Source organism: Schistocerca nitens, chromosome 1, assembly GCF_023898315.1.
Source record: "Schistocerca nitens isolate TAMUIC-IGC-003100 chromosome 1, iqSchNite1.1, whole genome shotgun sequence".
Classification (NCBI taxonomy): domain Eukaryota; kingdom Metazoa; phylum Arthropoda; class Insecta; order Orthoptera; family Acrididae; genus Schistocerca; species Schistocerca nitens.
In genome coordinates this window covers 623,716,941-623,739,748 of record NC_064614.1, presented here as the reverse complement: position 1 = coordinate 623,739,748, position 22,808 = coordinate 623,716,941, and the positions used below count along the sequence as shown (strand labels likewise).

The 22,808-nt window shown below is 39.9% G+C and overlaps 1 protein-coding gene across 1 annotated transcript in view; it reads left to right on the top strand.

Moving 5' to 3' along the window:
* LOC126257631 (uncharacterized) overlaps positions 1-22,808 on the top strand; it is a 163,061-nt gene that overhangs the window by 94,033 nt on the left and 46,220 nt on the right. Inside the window, exons 9-12 of the mRNA XM_049955579.1 lie at positions 9,677-9,778; positions 16,777-16,875; positions 17,015-17,116; positions 18,296-18,397. Coding sequence (XP_049811536.1) covers positions 9,677-9,778; positions 16,777-16,875; positions 17,015-17,116; positions 18,296-18,397 — 405 coding nt within the window. The remainder of the gene's footprint in view (positions 1-9,676; positions 9,779-16,776; positions 16,876-17,014; positions 17,117-18,295; positions 18,398-22,808) is intronic.

Sequence of the window (22,808 nt, the reverse complement as noted above, 5' to 3'; positions counted from 1 at the left end):
CGTAGTAATATGTTTGTTCTTTGCTATTCTGATGGAACTACAATCTAGCAGTTACCAGGTGATTCTAAAGGGTGAGTCACCTAAAAGTTGCACTGCAAATATTTTGTGAATGGAAGGCACCATTGATGTACAGATTTCACAGGTTGAAATGATAGACAAGGGCCAACCTCTGCAGCCCATACATTGTGTGTTATCAGTTTCGAATGTGTGTATTTAAAAAAGGTACAAATATTTCGGTGGTACAGTGACTATTGACATTATCACAAAGTAGGATAAATGACAACGTCAGTGTTTGTCATTATAGAAGTCTAGTACAAGTAGTTTGAGATACCATAGTTTAAACATGATAAACACAGACAGTTGTTTGTTCCATGTGATGGCACATAGGTGGTATGTGCAGCCCTACACAGACGTTAATACGTCTCCAGAGGTGCAATGCTGTTAAATGAGACAAACGAAAGACAAGCAAAAGTGCACACACCACCTCTGTGAAGTCTGACACACAAAGAACCAATGCACCCTCAAAGCAATTGTTCAAGATGACCACCTCCAGCATCAATACAAGAATGCAGTATGCCATGCAATAATTGCTGCACACGTTCTAGCATTTCAGCAGAAATTGCAGTGCAGACAGCAGTAATACACCATTTCATATCATCTGGTGTCACTAGTACATCCATGTAGACAGCGTCATCGTGTCCCCCCCCCCCCCCCTCCCTCCTCCAATAGAAAAAAAATCCAGTTGTGTCAGGTCGGGGGAACAGGCCAGACAAGATACAGAGCCTCTTCGTCCAATCCATAAATTTGGAAACAGTCTCTGAATACGCACAGTCTTAATTTATGCACTGTGGGTCAGAAAACCATCACATTGATAGCACAGGCTCCTCATATTCTGAGTGGGAACATTTTCTACCATCTGTAGAAGATGGCTCATTAGAAGGTTGAGATATTTGTTCGTATGCAATGTTCCCTCTATAAACAAGGGTCCTATGAGGCAATGCACTATTCCACACCGTATCTTTAAACTCCATGAACACTGACATTCCACCTAATCAAGCCAACGGGGATTATCAATAGACCAGAAGTGCATGTTTCTGAGATTTACTTGGCTGTGATTAGTAAATGTTGGTTCATCCGTAAACAAGAATCACAACATGTCTGGGGTGCCATGTGTTACTGCCGAGGTACAAATTTCACAATTCACAGAATCATTTCCATGCAGTTCAGTAGAGTCCCGTTAATCCAAACTAATTGCACCAGATCTTGTTCAGATTACCGATATGTTTGGATTAGCCGGAATTACGGTGATGAGTTTCTAGAATGAAGTTTACCAAGCAGATAAGTAGGTACACCATGGTAACAAATGGGAACAAGTTTGGGATCAATGGGTCACTCTCACTCCCTGCCCTTGTTGTCGTGCATTGTTGTGTCTGAGGTCAGTGCACTGCCAGTTGTCTCGCCCAGTGCTTGGTTATGTTAGTTATCGATCGCTGGCAAGCGTAACAGTTGTATTGTATTCATTCAGGTGTAGTGGTGTACGTATTTTTGCCACGACTAAATAGAAACATACAATGTTAACTCCCGAAGAAAAATTGAATGCTTTGAAGTGGATAGACAATGGTGAGAATGTATCTTAACTGGCAACGGAACTGGGTCTTGGTAAAGCAACCGTTTGTGGTTGAAAGAAGAACCAAGTGAAGCTTGAACAGTCCTGCGCAATGTCTTTGGGAAAAACACTCGAAATTCGGCAGACTTTGAAACAGTCCCAGTATGATAAAGTGAATGAAGCTCTTTTCCTTTGGTTTACACAGGAAAGAGGAACTCCTTTGAGTGGAGCACTGGTTCAGGAAAAGTCTGTTTACCTGAACAAGTTAATGAATTGTAATGAGCGTTTTAGTGTGCGTATGAGTTGGTTGGGCAGATTAAAAAAAAGTCATGGAATCCGTCAGCTAACAATTGCTGGAGAGAAGCTTTCTTCTGACCGTGATGCAGCGAAGGAATACTTGGGTGAGTTCGAAAAAATGATGAGAGAGAAAATATTTTCGCCAACAAATTTATAACGCTGACAAGACTGGCCTTAATTTTAGGGCATTGCCAACAAAAAGCCTGGCATCAAAAGCAGAAGACCATGCTCCTGGTTTTAAAATGTGCAAAGATCGTGTGACTTTATTAGCATGTGGCAATGCTGCTGGTAATCATAAGTTGCCTATTTAATGTTGATTGGCAAATCTGCTAGCCCAGAGCTTTTAAAAACTGCAACATGAAGTCCCAGCTCGTATATTATCGCAGCCAGAAAAAAGCATGGTTGGATGGTAAGCTGTTCAAAGAATGGTTTCATGGCCAGTTTGTTCCCTTTGTTCGACAGTTTTCTAAGGAAAATCATTTGTCTCCCCGCGCAGTCCCTTTGATTGATAACGCACCCTCTCACCCCAGCACTGAGGAATTATGTGATGGAGAAATTGTGGCGAAGTTTTTGTTGCCGAATGTTACACCACTTCTGCAGCCAATGGACCAGGACCTACTGCAAACTTTAAAACTGATTTACAGAAAACAATTGTAAAGAATGCTGATCCAAGATGATAGCTTTCCTTTAGTGGGCAAAATAAAAAAGACCAATGTGAAGGATGTTGTTTATTGGGCCGCTGAGACATGGCAGAATATTTCAGAAAATACTCTGAGAAAATCGTGGAAAAAATTGTTGACATCACTTGAATTTCACGACAACTCATTTGAAAATGAAGAGGAAAATCTATTACAAATGATACAATCCCAGGATGTGAAGAAGCTAGTGAAGAAGACGTAGATGAGTGGATGGCAGCAGATGGGGCATGTGTGGTGAACTTTACTGACATTGATTTAGTTGCTGCTGTGACTCAAGACCAGGAAGAAGTGGACTGCTGTGACAGAAGTGACAATGAGCCTGAAAGCAACAAAGGAGAGCTGATGCCACACAGTGACACAGCAGAAGTCCTTGACCTCGCGCTACGTTATTTGGAGCAGCAGCCCACTGCTACACCTGCTGATTTGATGTTTATGAGACGATGGCGCAACTATGCCTCAGCCGGCCGGTGTGGCCAGGGGCTCTAGGCGCTACAGTCTGCCTCGGGCATGGATGTGTGTGATGTCCTTAGGCTAGTTAGGTTTAAGTAGTTATAAGTTCTAGGGGACTGATGACCTCAGATGTTAAGTCCCATAGTGCTCAGAGCCATTTGAACTATGCGTCATGTGACAGACTGTCTTCATTACGCCAGAAAACAATGACTGAGTTTTTGTCATCTAAAAAGTAGGGATAAAATGTCCACTGTATTTTAGTAATTTGACAGCTTTTCTTTCATTGTTATGCATTGTTGAAACCTAACGTTTTCTTGCCAATTTTCTAATACATGTTTACTGTACTGTGTAAATTAAAATAGCGTGTATGTACAGCAGTTTACCGCACAGTTTTCCATACTTAGGCATAACATTTGTCATGTTTCAGATTAACTGAACGTTCGGATTACCGGGGTTTGGATTAGCGAGACTCTGCTGTACTTAATACAAAGAGACACGTAAGGAACGGAACTCATGATGATTAGAATGCATAGTACATGTTGCCTAATGAGTACTGCTTTCTCGTCCAATTGTTTGAGAACTACTTTGTGAATCTACTGGTATAGAAACCAGAACACCAATTTCACCCTCTTCTTGAGTCACCGTTTCATACTGTGAATAATGGGGGTGAAGGGAATGGAAAGGAAATGTGATGGTAACCAGAAACACTTTGTCAGACCCAAATTCTCATCTTCCTACTTGCCGCAACACAATGACTCACGCCCATTAAACCCTTACTTGCAGAATTCCGATTCCCATAAGGGATTGGACATTGGTTGTGCATCCACACTTAAATTTTACACCAAACAGCTGCCGCACCCCTACAATTACAGATATGACTTGTGTCTTTTCTGTTTGGACGTGTCCAACAGAACAGACACCACTTACGTGTATGCATTCTGTTACATATTTTAAGTGTTACACTACCACCTGCAAATAATTAATAATCACAATATAACAACTTGTAAACCACATGCACTATCATCCTGCGGAGAATACCAAGAGCATTCTCATTTATGCTACTTTTTGGATTTTACTGTTAACTGACACTGTCCCATTTAAATATTTGTAGCTGTCGTTAATAACTCTCTCTCTCTCTCTCTCTCTCTCTCTCTCTCTCTCTCTTTCCAAGCATTAATCCCGACTTGCGGGGTCTGGTGGTTTGCTACATCTCCTCCATTTCTCCCTGTCGTTAACATCTTGTGGTCTTAAGCTAACAACGTGCATGTCTCCCCTGACGTCAATCCATCTCTTTGCCGGTCTTCCTCGTGGTCTTGTTCCACCGGGGTTGATGTAGAACACTGTTTTTGCGACTGAGTTGTCTTGCTTTCTCATGATGTGGCCGTACCAGCGGAGCCGGGCTTCCCTCACTTTGTCTACGATCGCCAGAACACCAAACATTTGGCGAACGTCTGTAATTTTTACGTGGTCACATCATGTCAGCCCTATGGAACATTGAAGCATCTTCATCTCCATGGTGTGTAACATTTGTTCCTGTTGTTTCATCATAGAGCAACACTCAGTCCCACACATTGCTGCTGGGCATACCGTGGTCTTATATACTTTTGCCTTTAGATACTGAGGCATCTTTTTATCGTAGAGGACTCCAAGTGACCTGTCTCCACTTGAGCCGAGCTGCATTCACCCTCGTCCGAGTATCGAGAGTTGTGTCACAGTCTGAGGTGGTGACTTAAAATGCGTGGTCTTCTGCATGCCTTCTTCACTGATGCTTATGGTGCCTCTGTTTTGGGAGCCACGTTCTAAGTACTCTGTCTTCTGGACGTTGACGTGCTGTCCATTTTCAGCCAGTCTGTCCTTCCACGTTTGAACCTGGTGCTCGAGTTAAGGGCGGGCTTGGTTGGTAAGTACCACATCGTCTGCATAAAGAAGGGTCCAGGGATGTGAAGTCTGTATGTCAGCTGTTGCTGTATCCGTGAAAAGGATGAATAGCAATGGTGAAAGGGCAGAACCCTGATGAACACCCACAGTGATATCGAAGGGCGGAGAAATTCCAGCAGGACTCCGAACGGCACTAATGGAATTACAGTACGAAAGTTTCACCCAGCTCACATACTCTTCAGGGATGCCGTGGCAGCGAAGAGCTCACCAGATAAGATCGTGTGGGATACGATCGAAAGCCTTTTCTAGGTCTATAAATGCCACGTGTACACTGGTCTGTCTGTGTTTTTCCATCAAAAGACGCGTGGCACGGACAGCGTCGACGGTGCTGTGTCCCTTAACAAATCCACACTGGTTTGGTGTTACAGAGACAATACTTCTGAGTCTGCTATCGAGTGCCAATTCAAATATGTTTAAAGTATGACAGAGGAGTCGAATAGGGCGATAAGTCGAGCAATTGTTCACGTCTCCTTTTCCCTTCCAGATTGGAACTGTTATGCTGGTTGTCCATGCTTGTGGAAGTTGTTTTTCGGTGATGTGATTCAGTTGAAGACTGAGGCAAGGAATTCGGAAGCAGGCTTTCCGAGCATTTTCCAGATTTCCGCTGGTAGGTCATGTGGGCCAGTTGCTTTTCCATTTTTCATCTCACTGATGGCAAGCATTACTTCCTCAAGTGTAATTGAGGGGACAGGTCCTAAGGTGGAATCAGGACTAGTAATTGGTGCATGCGTAAACTCTTTGTTGCTGATGTTATGAAAGGAGTCTGTCCAACACTGGAGAATAGATTGTTATCTCTTAGAGGTTTGGCATCCGTTCTTTTGATGTGCATGACGTGTCCAATGTCATGAGTTGAACAGTGACTTGGCTTAGCAAGACGGTAGATGTTGTTTTCTCCCGATGGTGTTTCAAGGTGGTCATACAGTGTCTGGTAATACTGGTCTTTTTCTGCAGCTACTGCTCTTTTTGCTGCCAATTTCAGGTTTCGATATTTCTGGAGATCAGTGTCAAGTCGTGAGTTCCACTAAGTCTAGTGCGCCATATTTTTCTCCTTGATTGCTTGCTTGACTTCATCTGTCCACCACCAGGTTTGTTTATCAATTTATTTTCTTCCAGGTATGGTTTTTCCCAGTCACTGCTTGATGTATTTGTTCCACAGCATCTTTCCACATATCTTCAACCAACTGATCAGTCTTCACGGAGAACTTGGCCAAGGCTGCCATCAACTCGTTTTGCTGGGTATTCATTCACCACCACTTAATTCGCTCAGGCCCAGTTTTAGGTTTGGGTTGTATAACACACTTAACGAATGTTGAGGACAAGCAATCGGTGTTGAGGGACAATGCAGTCATATGGAATTACTTTGGTATCTGTTACCAGCTTCATTTCTTGTTGACGAACTAGCCAATAATTGATCTGAGTAGCATGACCTCCACTTGTATAAGTAGCCAGATGTGTTGGCCTCTTTTTAAAGTATGTGTTGGTCACAATGAGATCGTGAGCTTCTGCAAAATCGAGTATCCGACATCCATCATCGTTCCGCACACCGAACCCATGTCCTCCATGGCACCGCATATATCCTTCTTTGTGAGCCCTGACATGTCCGTTTAAATCTCCTCCAACAATGATGGACTCATCCTGAGGAACTGCTCGAAGGAGGGCATCCAGACTGTTCCAAAACTTGTCCTTCTCATCCTTAGTGCATCCAGTTTGAGGTGCATAGCAAGATACAATGTGGGCAGTGATAGCTATTGAATCAATCTTGATAGACATAAGCCTTTCTGACACCCTGTTGACAATGGTGACATTGTTACGGAAGTCCTGGTCGACGACTATTTATACGCCGTTTCGTGTACTGGTACCATGGTAGATGAGTTTGTAGCCATGTCAGATTTATTTTGCCTTTGAACCTTTCCACTTGGTCTCCTGGATGCAGGCAATGTTGACACATCTGTTTTTAAGCATTTCTGCTAGTTCACGATGTCGGCCGGTCAATGAACCAATATTGAGGGTAGCAAATCTCATTAGTTGTTTAGGTTGGACTAACTTCTTTAACCTACCCTGTCCATGAGTAGATAACCCTCACTCATTTCTCACGTCACTTAGGTGCAAGTCGCTTTGTGGGGGACGCACTAGCATGCTCCGAATTTAGAATAGACGTAGCCATCGATGCAATAAAAGATTCCTCAACCGACGGGTCACTTCGTCAATCGCTGAGGGCATTTTATAGCTACTGCCATCATGTAATTAGGCTGCCCCTAACCTGGAGAATAGAAGCCTTTTGCAGCCACCCCTCTGGAGTACAGAGGCTACAGCTAAATGGTATTTCCCTTCTCATTTAATCCCCACAAAGGAGGGTTGCCTCAGCTGCAAGCTTCGCCATTCCGAAGTCCTTCTTCTCCGCCGTCGCTGCAGTTGAGGTCTTCACTCGTAACCCTGGGCATGGGTTCCGTGTTATATCTGACAGGACTGGGTCCCTGCCTGAACTCAGTCATCCTATCACTTTGGCCTACTGAAGTGAAGGATGCCCACCCCCGTGACATGGACGCGGCAGGCAGGAATTACCCCAGTGGAAGAATAGAGAAGGGGACCCTACCTCCCTGGAGCCGGGTTAATGATTGTGTATGCTTCCACAATCAAGATAGCTGTCGTTAATAACTGCACCTTTGTTCAAATGGCTCTGAGCACTATGGGACTTAACATCTATGGTCACCAGTCCCCTAGAACTTAGAACTACTTAAACCTAACTAACCTAAGGACATCACACAACACCCAGTCATCACGAGGCAGAGAAAATCCCTGACCCCGCCGGGAATCGAACCCGGGAACCTGGGCGTGGGAAGCGAGAACGCTACTGCACGACCACGAGCTGCGGACTGCACCTTTGTAAATGTTTCAAAATCTGTGTTTAGGCTGCAGAGACTTGCCCTTCTCGACAATTCAGTTCTGAGAGAAATTGCTTATCGATAGTGCTTCCCATGTCAGAAATATTTGTGTTACAAGTGCTAAATGATTTTGTCTGTCTGTCTGTCTGTCTGTCTGTCTGTCTGTGTGTGTGTGTGTGTGTGTGTGTGTGTGTGTGTGTGTGTGTGTGTGTGTGTGAAGCAGAATACTGATGTTACGACCTGTTGTGACTACTGCAGCTACTGCTATTGCTGTTCCAGCAACTGTCAAAGAATGACTTAAATGCTCCTCAAATGTAGGTTCATTGGATGTGATACCAGGAGTACTTTATGATTGTCCTACACAATTGCAGATACCTGATGTCACAAGTCATTTGTCACAGTTTTTGTGGACAGCACTTGTCATTTGCAACTACATAAAATGTGGTAGACTTGCATGGAATAAATGTGACACAATTAATATGGTAACAGGTGTCGAGCAAGTCATGAGAACTGACACAGTCACAGCCCAAGCAAGAGTCTAGCAGGGGCGGCAGCAGCAGCAGCAGAAGAGAGACATAAAGTTCACAGAGCAAAACAGAGTACTCAGGTCCACATAGTTCATTATGTCCCTGCAAGATACAGAAATATATAAACACACAAGTGGCAAGCTGTGGATGGCCCTCTTTGGGCCCAGCGAACTGGCTTACATGGAATGTGGCCACACGGCTCACTTCAAACACGTCACTGCATCCCCACAAGATTTGACAGTTACACAGGTCAATGATGATTTATGATATCACTATGTGTCAGGGATTCTATAAAGCAAAAATCGTTCAAACATATAGATGTATGCAGATCTTTTGTGAATGATTTCACAATTTTGTCTTCGGAGCTGAAGGCTGTCTATTGTCCATGTGGTTGCTGAAGAATCTTACAGGACAGTGGTATTTCACCTAGAGGAAAACTTAATTGAAAAGTGGGGATAATAATTCTGACTATTCTCTCACACATTTTACAATCTTAATTCAACATCTGGACCAGGGAATTATAAAAAATTGCAAATGATATCAGGAACTGTTCCTTAAAAAACTGCTTCAGAAAGGACTCCATTGCCATTCATGTAAAGTACGCTACATATATAGCAAATACAGCTTGGAATAAATTTGGGAAAGCTTCCTAAAGTCAAAGTTGAATAATTTCCTCAATCCTGAAGATGGTGCAGTTCTTTTTGTTTTGTTCAGGCAGACAATGATTAATTTGCATTTAATGATAATCTTGCAAGATAGTCAGCAAAGATGTTGAATGGGAAGCAAAAAAGTCTTTTGCTAACGAAAGTGCAGCAGGGGAGTTTGTTGCATCAAAAAGAGGGTTTGAAGCACTTTAAAATGATTTGACATTTGTGGGGCATAAACTGTGACAGCCTTCTTAAGTGATATTTCTGTACTAAAAAAGTGAAAGTACAGTGTGGAACACAGTTAAGGTCTTTTTTTTTTCCAAATACATACTTATGTGCATTGTAGCTATGTTGTGCAGTTGCTTTTCATTTGTCAGAAAATGTATGTGCCTGTAAATAGCAGTATTTTTTGTTTCTAGATATCCCAGTAATCTAGTAACTTTTGCTATCCAAATAACTGAAATAAAAATTTGAGCACAATTAAAATTTCTTTTCCTAAAATGAATTGTCTTTGATCAACATGCTTTAGTAATCTAAGCCTTATAGGATTGTATTGACAGTACCGTCAACGCAGAAAATTTTGCTATGTTAAATATTTTTGACTGGAATATGTCGGTCATTTCTTTTGCAGCTATAACTAGCCCTTTGGCAGAAAATGCGCAGATTCCAAACAGTAGAATGAGCCTGACCAAGAAAAGAAGGAAGAGCATGCAAATTGTTAATGAACAACCAGGTATGTATTTCCCGTCGCCAGTGCAGTGAGGTGTGGGCCATTAAAACTGTTACTATAATGTCTTTAATTGAATTAACTGTGGACCTCTTATTGTTTAAAAGATGAGCTAATATGTGTTATTTTGTTGGGTAGGGGAACACTAAGTAATCTATGGTCATGAGATTGCAGATGTTATTGCAAAATAGAACAGTGAGAGAGAGAATGTCTTGCATTCAGTGATGCTGTTGGCGAGGGCAGTTATTAGTATTGAGCACGAGAGCCTAGATGTGAAACAATAAACTTCAGGTTATTTAGGCAATGAGCATTTCCAAACAATTGGAAAGAAGTATATTTCATTCCCATTTTAAAAAGGGATTTAGACTAATTCGTATAACTATAGACCTGTATTGATGACATAAATTTCTTGTGGAATAATGGAATATATGTTATGACTATATGGAGAACATAAATATCCTCTGTTGGAATCAAACGGAGAACTTATGTTACTCGGCTCTCACTGTTTCATACACAAGATCTAGAAGATAATAAATAAGCTGCCACTCGTGCTCCGTAGCAGTGCCAATAACATCAGCAGAAGTGTTGCTTGTGAACCACTGAGCAGTGCTTCAGAGTGGCCCCATGCGAAGCTGGCCTAATGCATCATGGAGAGGTTTACTGTTAACATTCAGAGAGATTACTTAGTAAGCAGCTTACTCTTTGGTTTAATGATGATAGTGGGGGGGGGGGGGGATTCACGACATCAAAGCTGGGGTCATAGACAGAGATTCATGTGACATTATTTTGAATGACCTGTCCACAGAGTACTTTGAGCATTTAGTCAAAGAACAAGTTCATGAGGGTAATGTCTTAGGCATCCTAGCAACAAGCGGACCTGAACATTTCAAATTGGTTAACGTAGAGGAGGGCACCAGTAATCATACTGCTGTAATAATATCAGTGACAGTAGGTGTTATATTAAGAAAGGTATAAATATCAGTGCTGAGAAATAAGAGATAGAGCACAGATAGATAAAATTCAGAAGCATTTTTCAGTATGCCTTAGACAAGTATTGTGCAAGTGTTGCTTTAAGAATTGGGAAAGAGCAACTGTGATCCACTATTAAAAAGTTACTATATAAACAAAGAGAATTTCAGCGCAGATGTAAGAGCAGTCAAAATACAGTTGACAAGTAAAACCTGAATGAGCATAAGGAGAGCAATGAGAGAAGTGATCAGTGACTGAGCGTAAAATTTTGTCAACAGATCTAATAACCGAAGGTTTTGTGGTCTTTGTAAAATCAGTAAGTGGATCAAAATCATCTATTGAGTACTCAGTGGTTATTCTGGTAGCAGAAAGGATGAATGCGAAAATGGCAGATTTTGAGAAGTGATTAAAGAATAGAAAAGTATGGACTATCTCTTAGTAATGGGAAGTCATCCGGAACTGATGAGATACCTGTATGATTCTACAGAGACTATGAGAAAGAACTTGCTTCCCTTTTAGCTGTAGTTTATCATGGGTCACTGGAGCAATAAAAGGTGCCTAGTGATGGAAAAAATCTCAGGTAATTCCCGTTTTCATTAAGGGTCGTAGGACAGTTCCACATAATTATCGGCCTATATCGCTGATGTCAGTTTGTTGTAGAATTATGAAGCATGTTGTATGTCCACTTATTGTGATGATGTTGGAGAGCAAAAACGTCCTGTAAAAAAAGTCAACATGGATTCTGCAAACAGATGCAACTCAGCTCACACTGTTCTTCCATGAAATTCACAGTGCTGTAGACATCGGCACTCAGGTTGATGGAGTGTTCCTTGACTTCAGAAAAGACAGTCAAACTGTCATTTAGTGTTAAAAAAAAAAAAGCTTACTGAATACCAAACCGGATTTGCGGCTGGATTCAAGACTTCCTTGCAAATATAATTCTTAATGGCACACAATTGGCAGGTGTAAAAGTAATGTCAGGAGTAGAAGGGGAAGCAAGGAAAGACTGTTACTGTTTGCAATGCATAGGATGATCTGAAAAGCTTGTAAGGTTGTTGCATGATAGGTTGTACTAAGAAATAATTGTTGAGGTAAAAATTCAATACATTGCGCTGTTTTAGAGTTAATTGGTATTGAAGTTAATCAATCAAGTTGCTGCATGTACAAATTCCAGCAGCCCACCAGATACGATTAGTGTCAGTTGTTCTCGTACTGTAGATGACAGAGCACAAGTCTGCTCAGCCTTTGGTTCAGGTTCAGTCTTTACTAATGTCCCATGTCCAATTTTTGTATCATTGTTTTGTTCGGTTTTAGGTAACTAAACTAAGAACAAGTTTTGTAATGCCATATCTGACTGGCCACGCACAGTTGTCCGATTGACTAACTTCAGTGCTAATTAATTCAGAAACAGTGCAACATTATCAATTTTTTTCCTTTACAGTTAATTCTCAGCACAACATTCCCTGTATACTGCGTTTCGGCAATTATTTGTAATTTTATGTTTGTAATGTGCACCTGAAGTCAGCCAAAACAAATCCTGCTCATCACGTCTTTCATACAGTGCCTACCTAGCATTGGTTGATTTCCTGTTACAAACAAAATTATTTTTAAAACAGAATTTTGTATCTCCATTCGATAGAGCATTTCCAAATTAGTCCAGAGCATTATTTATTTCATCAATGTTTATTAACTGGGAAACTAAAACATGAAGAATAACGAGTACTCCAGCAGTCCTGCCCTGGCTCTCGCTGACTGCTACGGCCATGCGGAAGCACTGCTAGATTATTGATCATGCTTCATGTTTTACTGTTCCTGTTAATATGCTGCAAAAGAGAACTTGCAAATATCTGCTGAAACATCAGTGTATGAGCGGTCTGGTGGATAATGTTTGATGCTCCTTGAAGCTGTTTGCAAATTGTAAGTAAGAAGGTGGCAATGCCAGATGACTGACGATTTGCAGGGAGACGTGCTTCAGATTGACGAATAGTGCAGGGATTGGCCTTTGAACTGGAATATAAATAAATGTAACATTTTGGACATAGATAGCAGAAGAAGTCCACTACTGTAAAATTATGCTATTGGTGAGAAATTTGCTGGAAACAGTAACTACAGTAAAATATGTGGAGTTAACCATCTAGAGCAACCTCAGATGGATTGAGCACATGAAGCAAATAGTAGGAAAAGCAGATGCTAGGCTCAGGCTTATAGAAAGTCTTACTGAAGTGTAATTCATTCAGGAAAGAAATGGCTTACAAATTCACCAATTTTTTTATTGTGCATAAGTCTGGCAGCCTCACCAGTACAGATTAATGGAAAAGAGATAAAAGAAAAAATGGAGTGTGATATGTTTCCTCACATGATCATTTAATTGGCGTGACAGTGCTACATTGAGGTTAAAGAAATCCCAGGTCAGACACTGCAATAGGAGCTTTGTGCATCATGGAGAAGTTTACTATTGAAATACCAAGAGAGTATGCTCCAAAAAGAAATGTCTCATGAATTGCCCGCATCAAGAAAATTAGAGAAATTTGAGCTAATGCGGATATCTGCTGACAGTCATTATTCGTATGCGCCATTCACGATGTAAGGGGGATGGTGGCATAAGATTTACATCATTTATAGCGGTATCAGAAGCATCCCTTCCACACACCATAATGTGGCTTGTAGACTATAGATGCAGAAGGTGTCTCTTAACCTCTGCAATCATTTTGTGAAAGTGCTTTGAACTAGTGTCTAAAGTGTTTTTAAGCTGGTGTTACATGACACACCTATTGTATACAGTGTGCACCAGTAGACCAAGTGTAAAAGTGTGGAACCGTCATCTTTGTTGTTAGCCCTGTTAGACGATACATTTAACCTGTTAATTTTCACCAGCACCCCAAGGAACAGCAGGGTTGCAGCTAGTAAGAAATTACATTATTATTATACAGAATTAAGGATTAAAGTGTTTGTTTTGTGTCATGCTGGTACAGACAAATCATTATCTATTTTTACATTTCACAGCATTTTAAAAATAGCAGACACAATTATTTATTGGGCATTTGCCATGGCAAGCGCCATTGTCATTAAGGGAAGGACAGAATGACAACGTAATACCAGGAGTAGGATATGACTTCAACACTGGCTGGGAAGAAGGGGTCAAGGCATGGACATATACTGGGTGATCAAAAAGTCAGTATAAATTTGAAAACTGAATAAATCATGGAATAATGTAGATAGAGAGGTACAAATTGACACACATGCTTGGAATGACGTGGTGTTTTATTAGAACCAAAAAAATACAGAAATTCAAAAAATGTCTGATGGATGGCGCTTCATCTGATCAGAATAGCAGTAATTAGCATAACAAAGTAAGACAAAGCAAAGATGATGTTCTTCACAGGAAATGCTCAATATGTCCACAACAATAGCTGTAGTCGAGGAATAATGTTGTGAACAGCAGTGTAAAGCATGTCCGGAGTTATGGTGAGGCATTGCCGTCGGATGTTGTCTTTCAGCATCCCTAGATATGTCGGTCGATCACAATACACTTGCGACTTCAGGTAACCCCAAAGCCAATAATCGCACGGACTGAGGTCTGGGGACCTGGGAGGCCAAGCATGACGAAACTGTCGGCTGAGCACACGATCATCACCAAACGATGCGGGCAGGAGATCTTTCACATGTCTAGCAATATGGGGTGGAGCGCGCCATCCTGCATAAACATCGTGCGTTCCAGATGGTGTTTATCAGCCAGGCTGGGGATGATGCGATTCTGTACCATATCGGCGTACCTCTCACCCGTCACAGTAGCAGTTACAAAACCAGAATCGCACATTTCCTCACAGAAAAAAGGCCCGATAACGGTAGATGTGGAAAATCAAACCCATACCGTGACTTTCTCGTCGTGCAATGGAGTTTCCACGACAGTTCTAGAATTTTCGGTAGCCCAAATTCTGCAGTTGTGGGCGTTGACAGACTATCGGAGCATGAAATGAGCTTTGTCGGTCCACAACACATTACTCAACCAATCGTCATCTTCTGCCATCTTTTGAAACACCCACACTCCAAATGCCCTCCGCTTCACTAAATCAACAGGTAACAGTTCATGATGCCGATGGATTTTGTATGGATAGCATCGGAGGGTACGCCTGAGTGCCAACCGAACAATAGTGTCTGGAATGCCAGTGCGACTGCACAAGCGCTGATGTCCCTGGGCATAGACGAACCCGCTACAGTCTCCATTTCTTCCTGAACTGTCTCAGCAGCATTACACCCACTACGGGGTCTATCGTCTAAACAACCCGTGGCTTCGAACTTCGAAATCATTCTCGCCACAGCTGCATTTGTCAACGGACCTTTACCCGTTCGAATCCCCTCCTATGGCGATAGTATCATAACGCTGAACTAGCACATTCCCCATTCTGATAATACAGCTTCACTAAAAGCGCCTTTTCAGATAACGTCAACATGCTGCGACTGCTGGAGCATCTGATTCTCTCTATCATTACAGCTCCTTTTATACACGATTGTCATGCGCAGTCACTGACGTTTTGCTGTCAGCGCCATCTGTTGGACATTTTGTGAACTTTTCCCCCCCTAATAAAACCCCATGTCATTCCAAGTATGTGTGTCAATTTTTACCTCTATCTACATTATTCCGTGGTTTATTAAGTTTTCAAATTTATACTGACTTTTTGATCACCCGGTACTTCCTGTTAATAAAAGGGTTGAGGCCCAAGGGCCCACAGGAATTAAGGAATTTTGTCAGATTGAATGTGCACAGTTTTAACAAGCTGCTGTTGATTGTACATGACATGATTCGTACAACTGACATTAATCTTGGAAGCTAATTCACAATAGTGTGACCACTAAGATGCAAAATGGCTTTTAGTCCTCACTGGTCTTGGTCGTCACAAATGCTCTGACTCTTGTGGCTATTCTCTTGACACTATCCTTCCTGCCATGCTGAAATGATACAAAAGGTGCAAGCAAATCAAATACATGTAATACTTTCACTAATTAAGGTGATACGTACACATCCTGAAAGTAAAATTATATGCAGATTTACATAAAACATATAAACTGAGACATAAACATCCGTAATTGTACCTTATTATGGTACAGCATAGCTAAAGGATCATACCTCTCTTTGCTGTATGTCTCGATAATTATGCTTATACTTCCTTTGTTTCGTTCCATTTCTACAAGAAGCAGCTGTCATTAGATGCACAACTTTTTTTAAATGCAATACAAAAAGAGAATTTTCATATATTGTATTACCGCATTTATGAAAAAATCACTCCCTGGAAAATGTGTGTAATCTCTTGTGCAGTAGCCAGAAGGGTTCTCAAGAACTCTCACATTTCTCGTTTGCTTACCACAAAGGAAAACAATAACAAACAAAAACCCCACTCAAAATGATGTTTTCTGTGCATTTGTACATAGACACCTTCCGCTGTGCATGCACAGATCCACAATAAAACAGAATGATTGCTGTTCCTCCCCAGTGGATAACCTGTCTGCTAAAATCGCAGCTTTGCCCATTCTGCCACTAGGTGGTAGGCCATCTGCACCCGACTCTTACCCGTTAGGTCTTTATTTTTAATGGCTACTTACTTTATTATGTGAGAAAATGTCATCACATGTAGGACCAGACTTGCTTTCTGTCTGGTAAGATGTCAGATAGGGATTTCAGATTGAACCTAATTTTTACATTATCAGTTTTCTTCGATAACATTAATATAGTTGCCCTTAAAAACTGTATGTTTATTTTTCATATTCATAGCTATGGCAACTGTTCCTTTACTGTTTTCAGTTGGTCTGTATATGAAGCATTATAGATTTATATATTACTTTTGGATGAAGGTAGAGGGCCATAGGAGCATGTGTGCGTGTGTGGATGCAGGAAGCTAGCAACTTTGCGCTTTCTTTTGTATGTATGTGTCAGCAGTTCATTGCTTCAGCTTTTCAATAAGTGGTCTCCTTTAATCCAAAAGTAATTATGTTCTACAAGAACTTTCATGCAAGATTTATATATTATTGTTGTTAAACAGGTACCTCCACTATTTCAACAGAAACGACACAGACTCCAACAAGGAAATCTATCCATATTAAAAGAAGTGTAGGAAAGGAAGAGCAGAATGACAAACCAGGTATGTAAGCCTTTTTCTTTTGTATGTATGTGTCAGCAGCTCATTGCTTCAGCTTTTCGATAAGTAGTCTCCTTTAATCCAAAAGTAATTATGTTCTACAAGAACTTTCATGAAAGATTTATATATTATTGTTGTTAAGCAGGTACCCCCACTATTTCAACAGAAATGACACAGACTCCAACAAGGAAATCTATCCATATTAAAAGAAGTGTAGGGAAGGAAGAGCAGAATGACGAACCAGGTATGTAAGCCTTTTGAACAACTGTTTTGTAAAATGACTGGAGATGCAGATTAATAATATTCCTGAAGAAGAATTGGGAACTTGAGCTTCAGAATGCCCTCAGAGAACAATTTCACACATAAACTATTCTACTTCTTACATGTCTTGGGAAATAAAACTTCGCTCAAGGCGATGTTGATGTAAGAGTGGTTTGTGCATGTGATTGCACTATGATTCAGGTTGTGCATTGAACTGTTGGTCCCCATAAGTAGGTATTTCTGCCAAATCATAAAGGCAAGAAAGAATACACAGCATGGCAAAAATTATCAGAGCAGGTGAATAAGAGAACTAATAGCATTTTTTTAAGTTTTTTATCATGGCAAAACCTACAGTTTGACTACATTTCTAAAACACACACACAGTTTTAATCTGCCAGGAAGTTTCACATCAGTGCACACTCCGCTGCAGAGTGAAAATCACATTCTGGAAACACACACTAATAGCCAACACTACCCTAACTCAAGTAGAAAAGTGACTGTATCAGCATTTACATCTAAATTCAAGAGGAAAAGTGACAGTATCATCTTTACATATTCCTTAATTGCAAGAAACTAAAAGAAAAAGATTAAAATCTTTTAATTTTGTGGGGGAAAAAAATGTTGCTGCTATCAGAAATACACAAGGACTTCGATATAGTAGTTAAATGTTATTCATATTTTCAAAATATTGATTCACTGTTTATTAATTCAGTATATAACTTAGGTCTTTGAGTGTCTGAACTCTTGAGTAAGTGATCTTATGTTCATTAAAAATAATATAAAAAAATTGGTGTTTCTTATTTTTCTGCTTAACCAAATATACGTACTGTGTAAAACATTGCGCCGACTGTGTGAAACGTGGCAACCTTCAGCAGGATACTCTTGAATGGTGAATGTTCTATCCATCGTAGTAGCAAGGCAGCACATTCAGAAAATGGAATACTAATTCAGTGCATTGCAGTCACCCTCCAATAAGACCGTGCACAGCAAAATAATATTCTGTTCAGATTGGCCTTGTAGTTGAACACCCATTTACTTTATCTTGTAGTTTTTCTATTGACTGTTACATTGTGATTTACAGAGTTAAAGATATCGTGAAAGCTGCGGTATTCTCTTTGTGTGTAATATAACAGTCTTAATATTTTTTCTTTTCGTTTTACAGATATACCCTGTAACTTGGTTGAAGATTCTCCTGACGGGAAATCAGGTAAAAGAAAAACGAATAAAAGGAGGAGCAAGTTGGAGGAACACAATGAAGGGACAGGTATGTCATTGTTTTATCGAATGCCATTTTTATGGGCTAATTGACAAGAGAGAAAACAATATTGGTAATGCGTAGCTGGAGAAATGCTTCAGAATGGTTGTGCGTTTTAATACAGAACCACATGTCAAATATATTATAAGGTTTTGGAGCTCAATACGTATACAAAGGATGAACACTACACATTATGCGTTTTAAGATTCTTATATCTGCAGTTATTCTTTCTTTCAAATTTGTTACTATATTTTTTGGGTGCAAAACCCCATAGCCCTGAACTTGTTAGCTGTGGTTTGTTTTGTATATGAAACAATTTCAAAGAATGTTTGTGCATACTGAAGTCTGAGTCTTTATATGTTTTTGCCGTGTTGTGTGCAGCTGTCCACGATAAAGTAACCAAAAGTTTCTCTTTTATGCACTGTCATATTTTTCTAAAAGCAAAAAGTTATGTACTGTCAGTGGAGGCTGAATGACTTCCTATAATTTTTTATTTTATTTTGTTACTTACACAATCTTATTTTTGAATGGAGTATTGTAAAATTGTTTTGTAGGAAATATTTCTTAAACATTGTTCAGTTGCATCTGGCTGTCCAAACGTGATAATACTATATTAAGAACAAAAATATGAACTATCTGCGCTACGAGATGCTTGCCTAATTTTACCTCCTTTTTTTAACACTTATAAATGCGGCATTGAGAGAAATTTCCTCATTTTCCATTGAACCTGATCTTTGCTCTTCTTAATACCTGCATGTTTTTGAAGCCTTCTGTATTGCGCTCATACCCTAAACTAACTATCTTGTTAGCACTGAGTTTCCATTATAATTGCCACTGAACTAAAAATAAACTTCTTTGAATTTTTATTCCTATATAAATTGGCCAAGTATACTCGGAATTTTAAGTTTCTATCAAAATAATAAAAATGAGAACTTCGGGTTTTAAGTTAATGGGTTAATCTGCTCCCTAATGTTAGTAATTCCAGTTTTAGGAGTTTTCTTTACCTGAATGTATTTTTTGTTAAAAATCTGTAGAGTAGTAGCTTTATAAAGCACATTTGTATCATTTGTACTATGGCTGAGCCTGATCAGACTTGGTGGGAGCTTTGGTCTAGGATTGCCTCCATTTTGGCATCAGTAATCACGATGTCTCAACAGGGTTAAATAGAACTCATTCCATTTATCATGAGACCCTTTCACCTGGTGTGTAGGATCCTGTTCCTCCTCTGCTAGTTTATGTTTAAAAGCATTAATGTTCGATCTATTCAGTGTTCGTTTGTGCCGAATAACCTTCCTTATTTTTGGCACATCTGAATTTATGTACTCTTATCACCTGGGAAAATTGATCAGAATGATGAAAGTCTAGGCTATTATAATTTAGCCTTATCTATAAAAGTTCTGCTGATTATGCTAAAATCTTTTCTAATGTAACATGTCAGTCACACTAGTGTCTGAGCTTGTTATTTTTACAAGATTATAAAAGCTTAATACATCAGCAAGCTTCAGATTTATTGTACTATTTGAATTTACACCTGTTTTAGTTACCAAATATGGTAAGATCAACTACGTCAAAACAAACGGCAAGACACATATAGCAGCTTCCGCGACACGCTGCGCCATTGTACATTGGTGTAGCCGTGAGTTTCAAACATTCTCGTTACTGTTTGCCGTTTCTTATTAATTTTTCTCTCAAATATGTCACGTTTTCTGAGTGAGAAAGAAATTTTTAGAAGCCTTAGAAGAAGAATTTGAAGATTCTGGTTCTGAATGGGAAATGTCTGAATGTGAAGAAAATGAATAGGATTCAGATAAAAGTAACGAGCCGTCTAGTGCAGTTTTCCCTCAGTGTTATTATTACGACTTATATTGCTCGAGTTGCTTCAGTTAGCTTAAAATTTATTTCTGTTCGTCTCATCTATCTTGCAGAGAAATCTGATGAGCCTGCATCTGTGCAGCCGGTGTTTACTGAACAAAGTACATCCTCTGCATCACAGCTCTCTGTACCTCCAACAAAGAGGCAACAAATTTCACAGAAAAAACTACTGATGCTGAATTAGGCTGGAAATTTGCTGACGATCAGCCTACTGTGCCACAATTTGTAGAGAAAAGTGGAGTAATGGCAGTTGTTCATGAGAATTCCACTTCTCTCAATGTGTTTTCCATCTTTTTCCCCGGTTCCATAATGAAACACACAAAATTGGAAACAAACAGATAGGCAAAGTCTGTTTATGGCAAACTCAAAGCAGCTACCAGGGTAAAGCCGCACAGCTTTTGTAATTCTACATCTACATGGATACTCTGCAAATCACATTTAAGTGCCTGGTAGAGGGTTCATTGAACCACCTTCACAATTCTCTATTATTCCAATCTTGTATAGTGCGCAGAAAGAATGAACACCTATATCTTTCCGTAGGAGCTCTCTCTGATTTCCTATTTTATTGTGGTGATCGTTCCTCCCTATGTAGGTCGGTGTCAACAAAATATTTTCGCATTCGGAGGAGAAAGTTGGTGATCCGAATTTCGTGAGAAGATTCCGTCACAATGGAAAACGCCTTTCTTTTAATGATGTCCAGCCCAAATCCTGTATCATTTCTGTGACACTCTCTCCCATATTTCGCGATAATACAAAACATGCTGACCTTTGAACTTTTTCGATGTACTCCATCAGTCCTATATGGTAAGGATCCCACACTGCGCAGCAGTATTCTAAAAGAGGACGGACAAGCGTAGTGTGTGCAGTTGCCTCAGTAGGTCTGTTACATTTTCTAAGTGTCCTGCCAATAAAATGCAGTGTTTGGTTAGCCTTCCCCACATTATTTTCTATGTGTTTCTTCTAATTTAAGTTGCTCGTAATTGTAATACCTAGGTATTTAGTTGAATTTACGGCTTTTAGATTAGACTGATTTATCGTGTAACCTAAGTTTAACGAGTTCCTTTTAGTAGTCATGTGGATGACCTCACACTTTTCGTTATTTAGGGTCAACTGCCACTTTTTGCACCATTCAGATATCTTTTCTAAATCATTTTGCAGTTTTGTTTTGATCTTCTGATGACTTTATTAGTCCATAAACGACAGCGTCATCTGCAAACAAGCGAAGACAGCTGCTCATATTGTCTCCCAAATCGTTCATATAGATAAGGAACAGCAAAGGACCTATAACACTACTTTGGGGAACGTCAGAAATCACTTCTGTTTTACTCGATGACTTTCCGTCAATTGCTGTGAACTGTGACCACTCTGGCAGGAAATCACAAATCCAGTCACATAACTGAGACAATATTCCATAAGCACGTAATTTCACTACGAGCTGCTTGTGTGGTACAGTGTCAAAAGCCTACCGGAAATCCAGAAATACGGAATCGAACGGAAATCCCTTGTCAATAGCACTCAACACTTCATGTGAATAAAGAGCTAGTTGTGTTTCACAGGAACGATGTTTTCTAAACCCATGTTGACTGTGTGTCAATAGACCGTTTTCTTCGAGGTGATTCTTAATGTTTGAACACAATATATGTTCCAAAATCCTGCTGCATATCGACGTTAACGATATGGGCCTGTAATTTAGTGGATTACTCCTTCTACCTTTCTTGAATATTGGTTTTAGAGATTAGATTGGATTTACTTTCATTCCAATTGATCTGTAGTGAGGAGGTCCTCCAGGATGTAGAACATGTCAGAAAAACAATAATACATGACAAATATTTACAACTCAAACAAATAAGCTAATGTACCATTCCACAGGTCCCAAGTGGAATGATCATCATTTTTTTTATGAACACTATATGAAAGAATCATTTTACAAATACTAATGCACTGAATTTAAAATAAAAAAGTTTTTTTTATTTATTTATAAGGTAATAAACGTGTAATACAACTACTAGAATACTTATTTACAATGAACACATTACTGAACTGAAATTGTACAGAAGTTATATTGTACTTTATATACACATATACACACACACAAATCATTTGATTCTACTGAGAAATTCATCAGTGGAGTAGAAGGAGTTGGCCACCAATAAATCCTTTAGGCTTCTCTTAAACTGAATTTCATTGGCTGTTAAGCTTTTTATGACTGCTGGCAAGTTATTGAAAATGTGTGTTCCTGAATAATGCACACCTTTTTGTACAAGACTAAGTGACTTTAAATCCTTGTGAAGATTATTCTTATTTCTAGTATTGATTCCATGAATTGAGCTGTTGGTTTGAAAAAGTGATATACTTTTAGTGATAAATATATTGGGAAGCAGTAGTTAGTATCCCTAGTTCCCTAAACAGGCTTCTGCAGGATGTTCTTGAGTTTACACCACATATAACTCTTACTGCATGTTTTTGTGCACGGAAAACTTTAGCTTGGCTTGATGAATTGCCCCAAAAAATAATCCCATATGACACTATGGAATGAAAGTGAGCATAG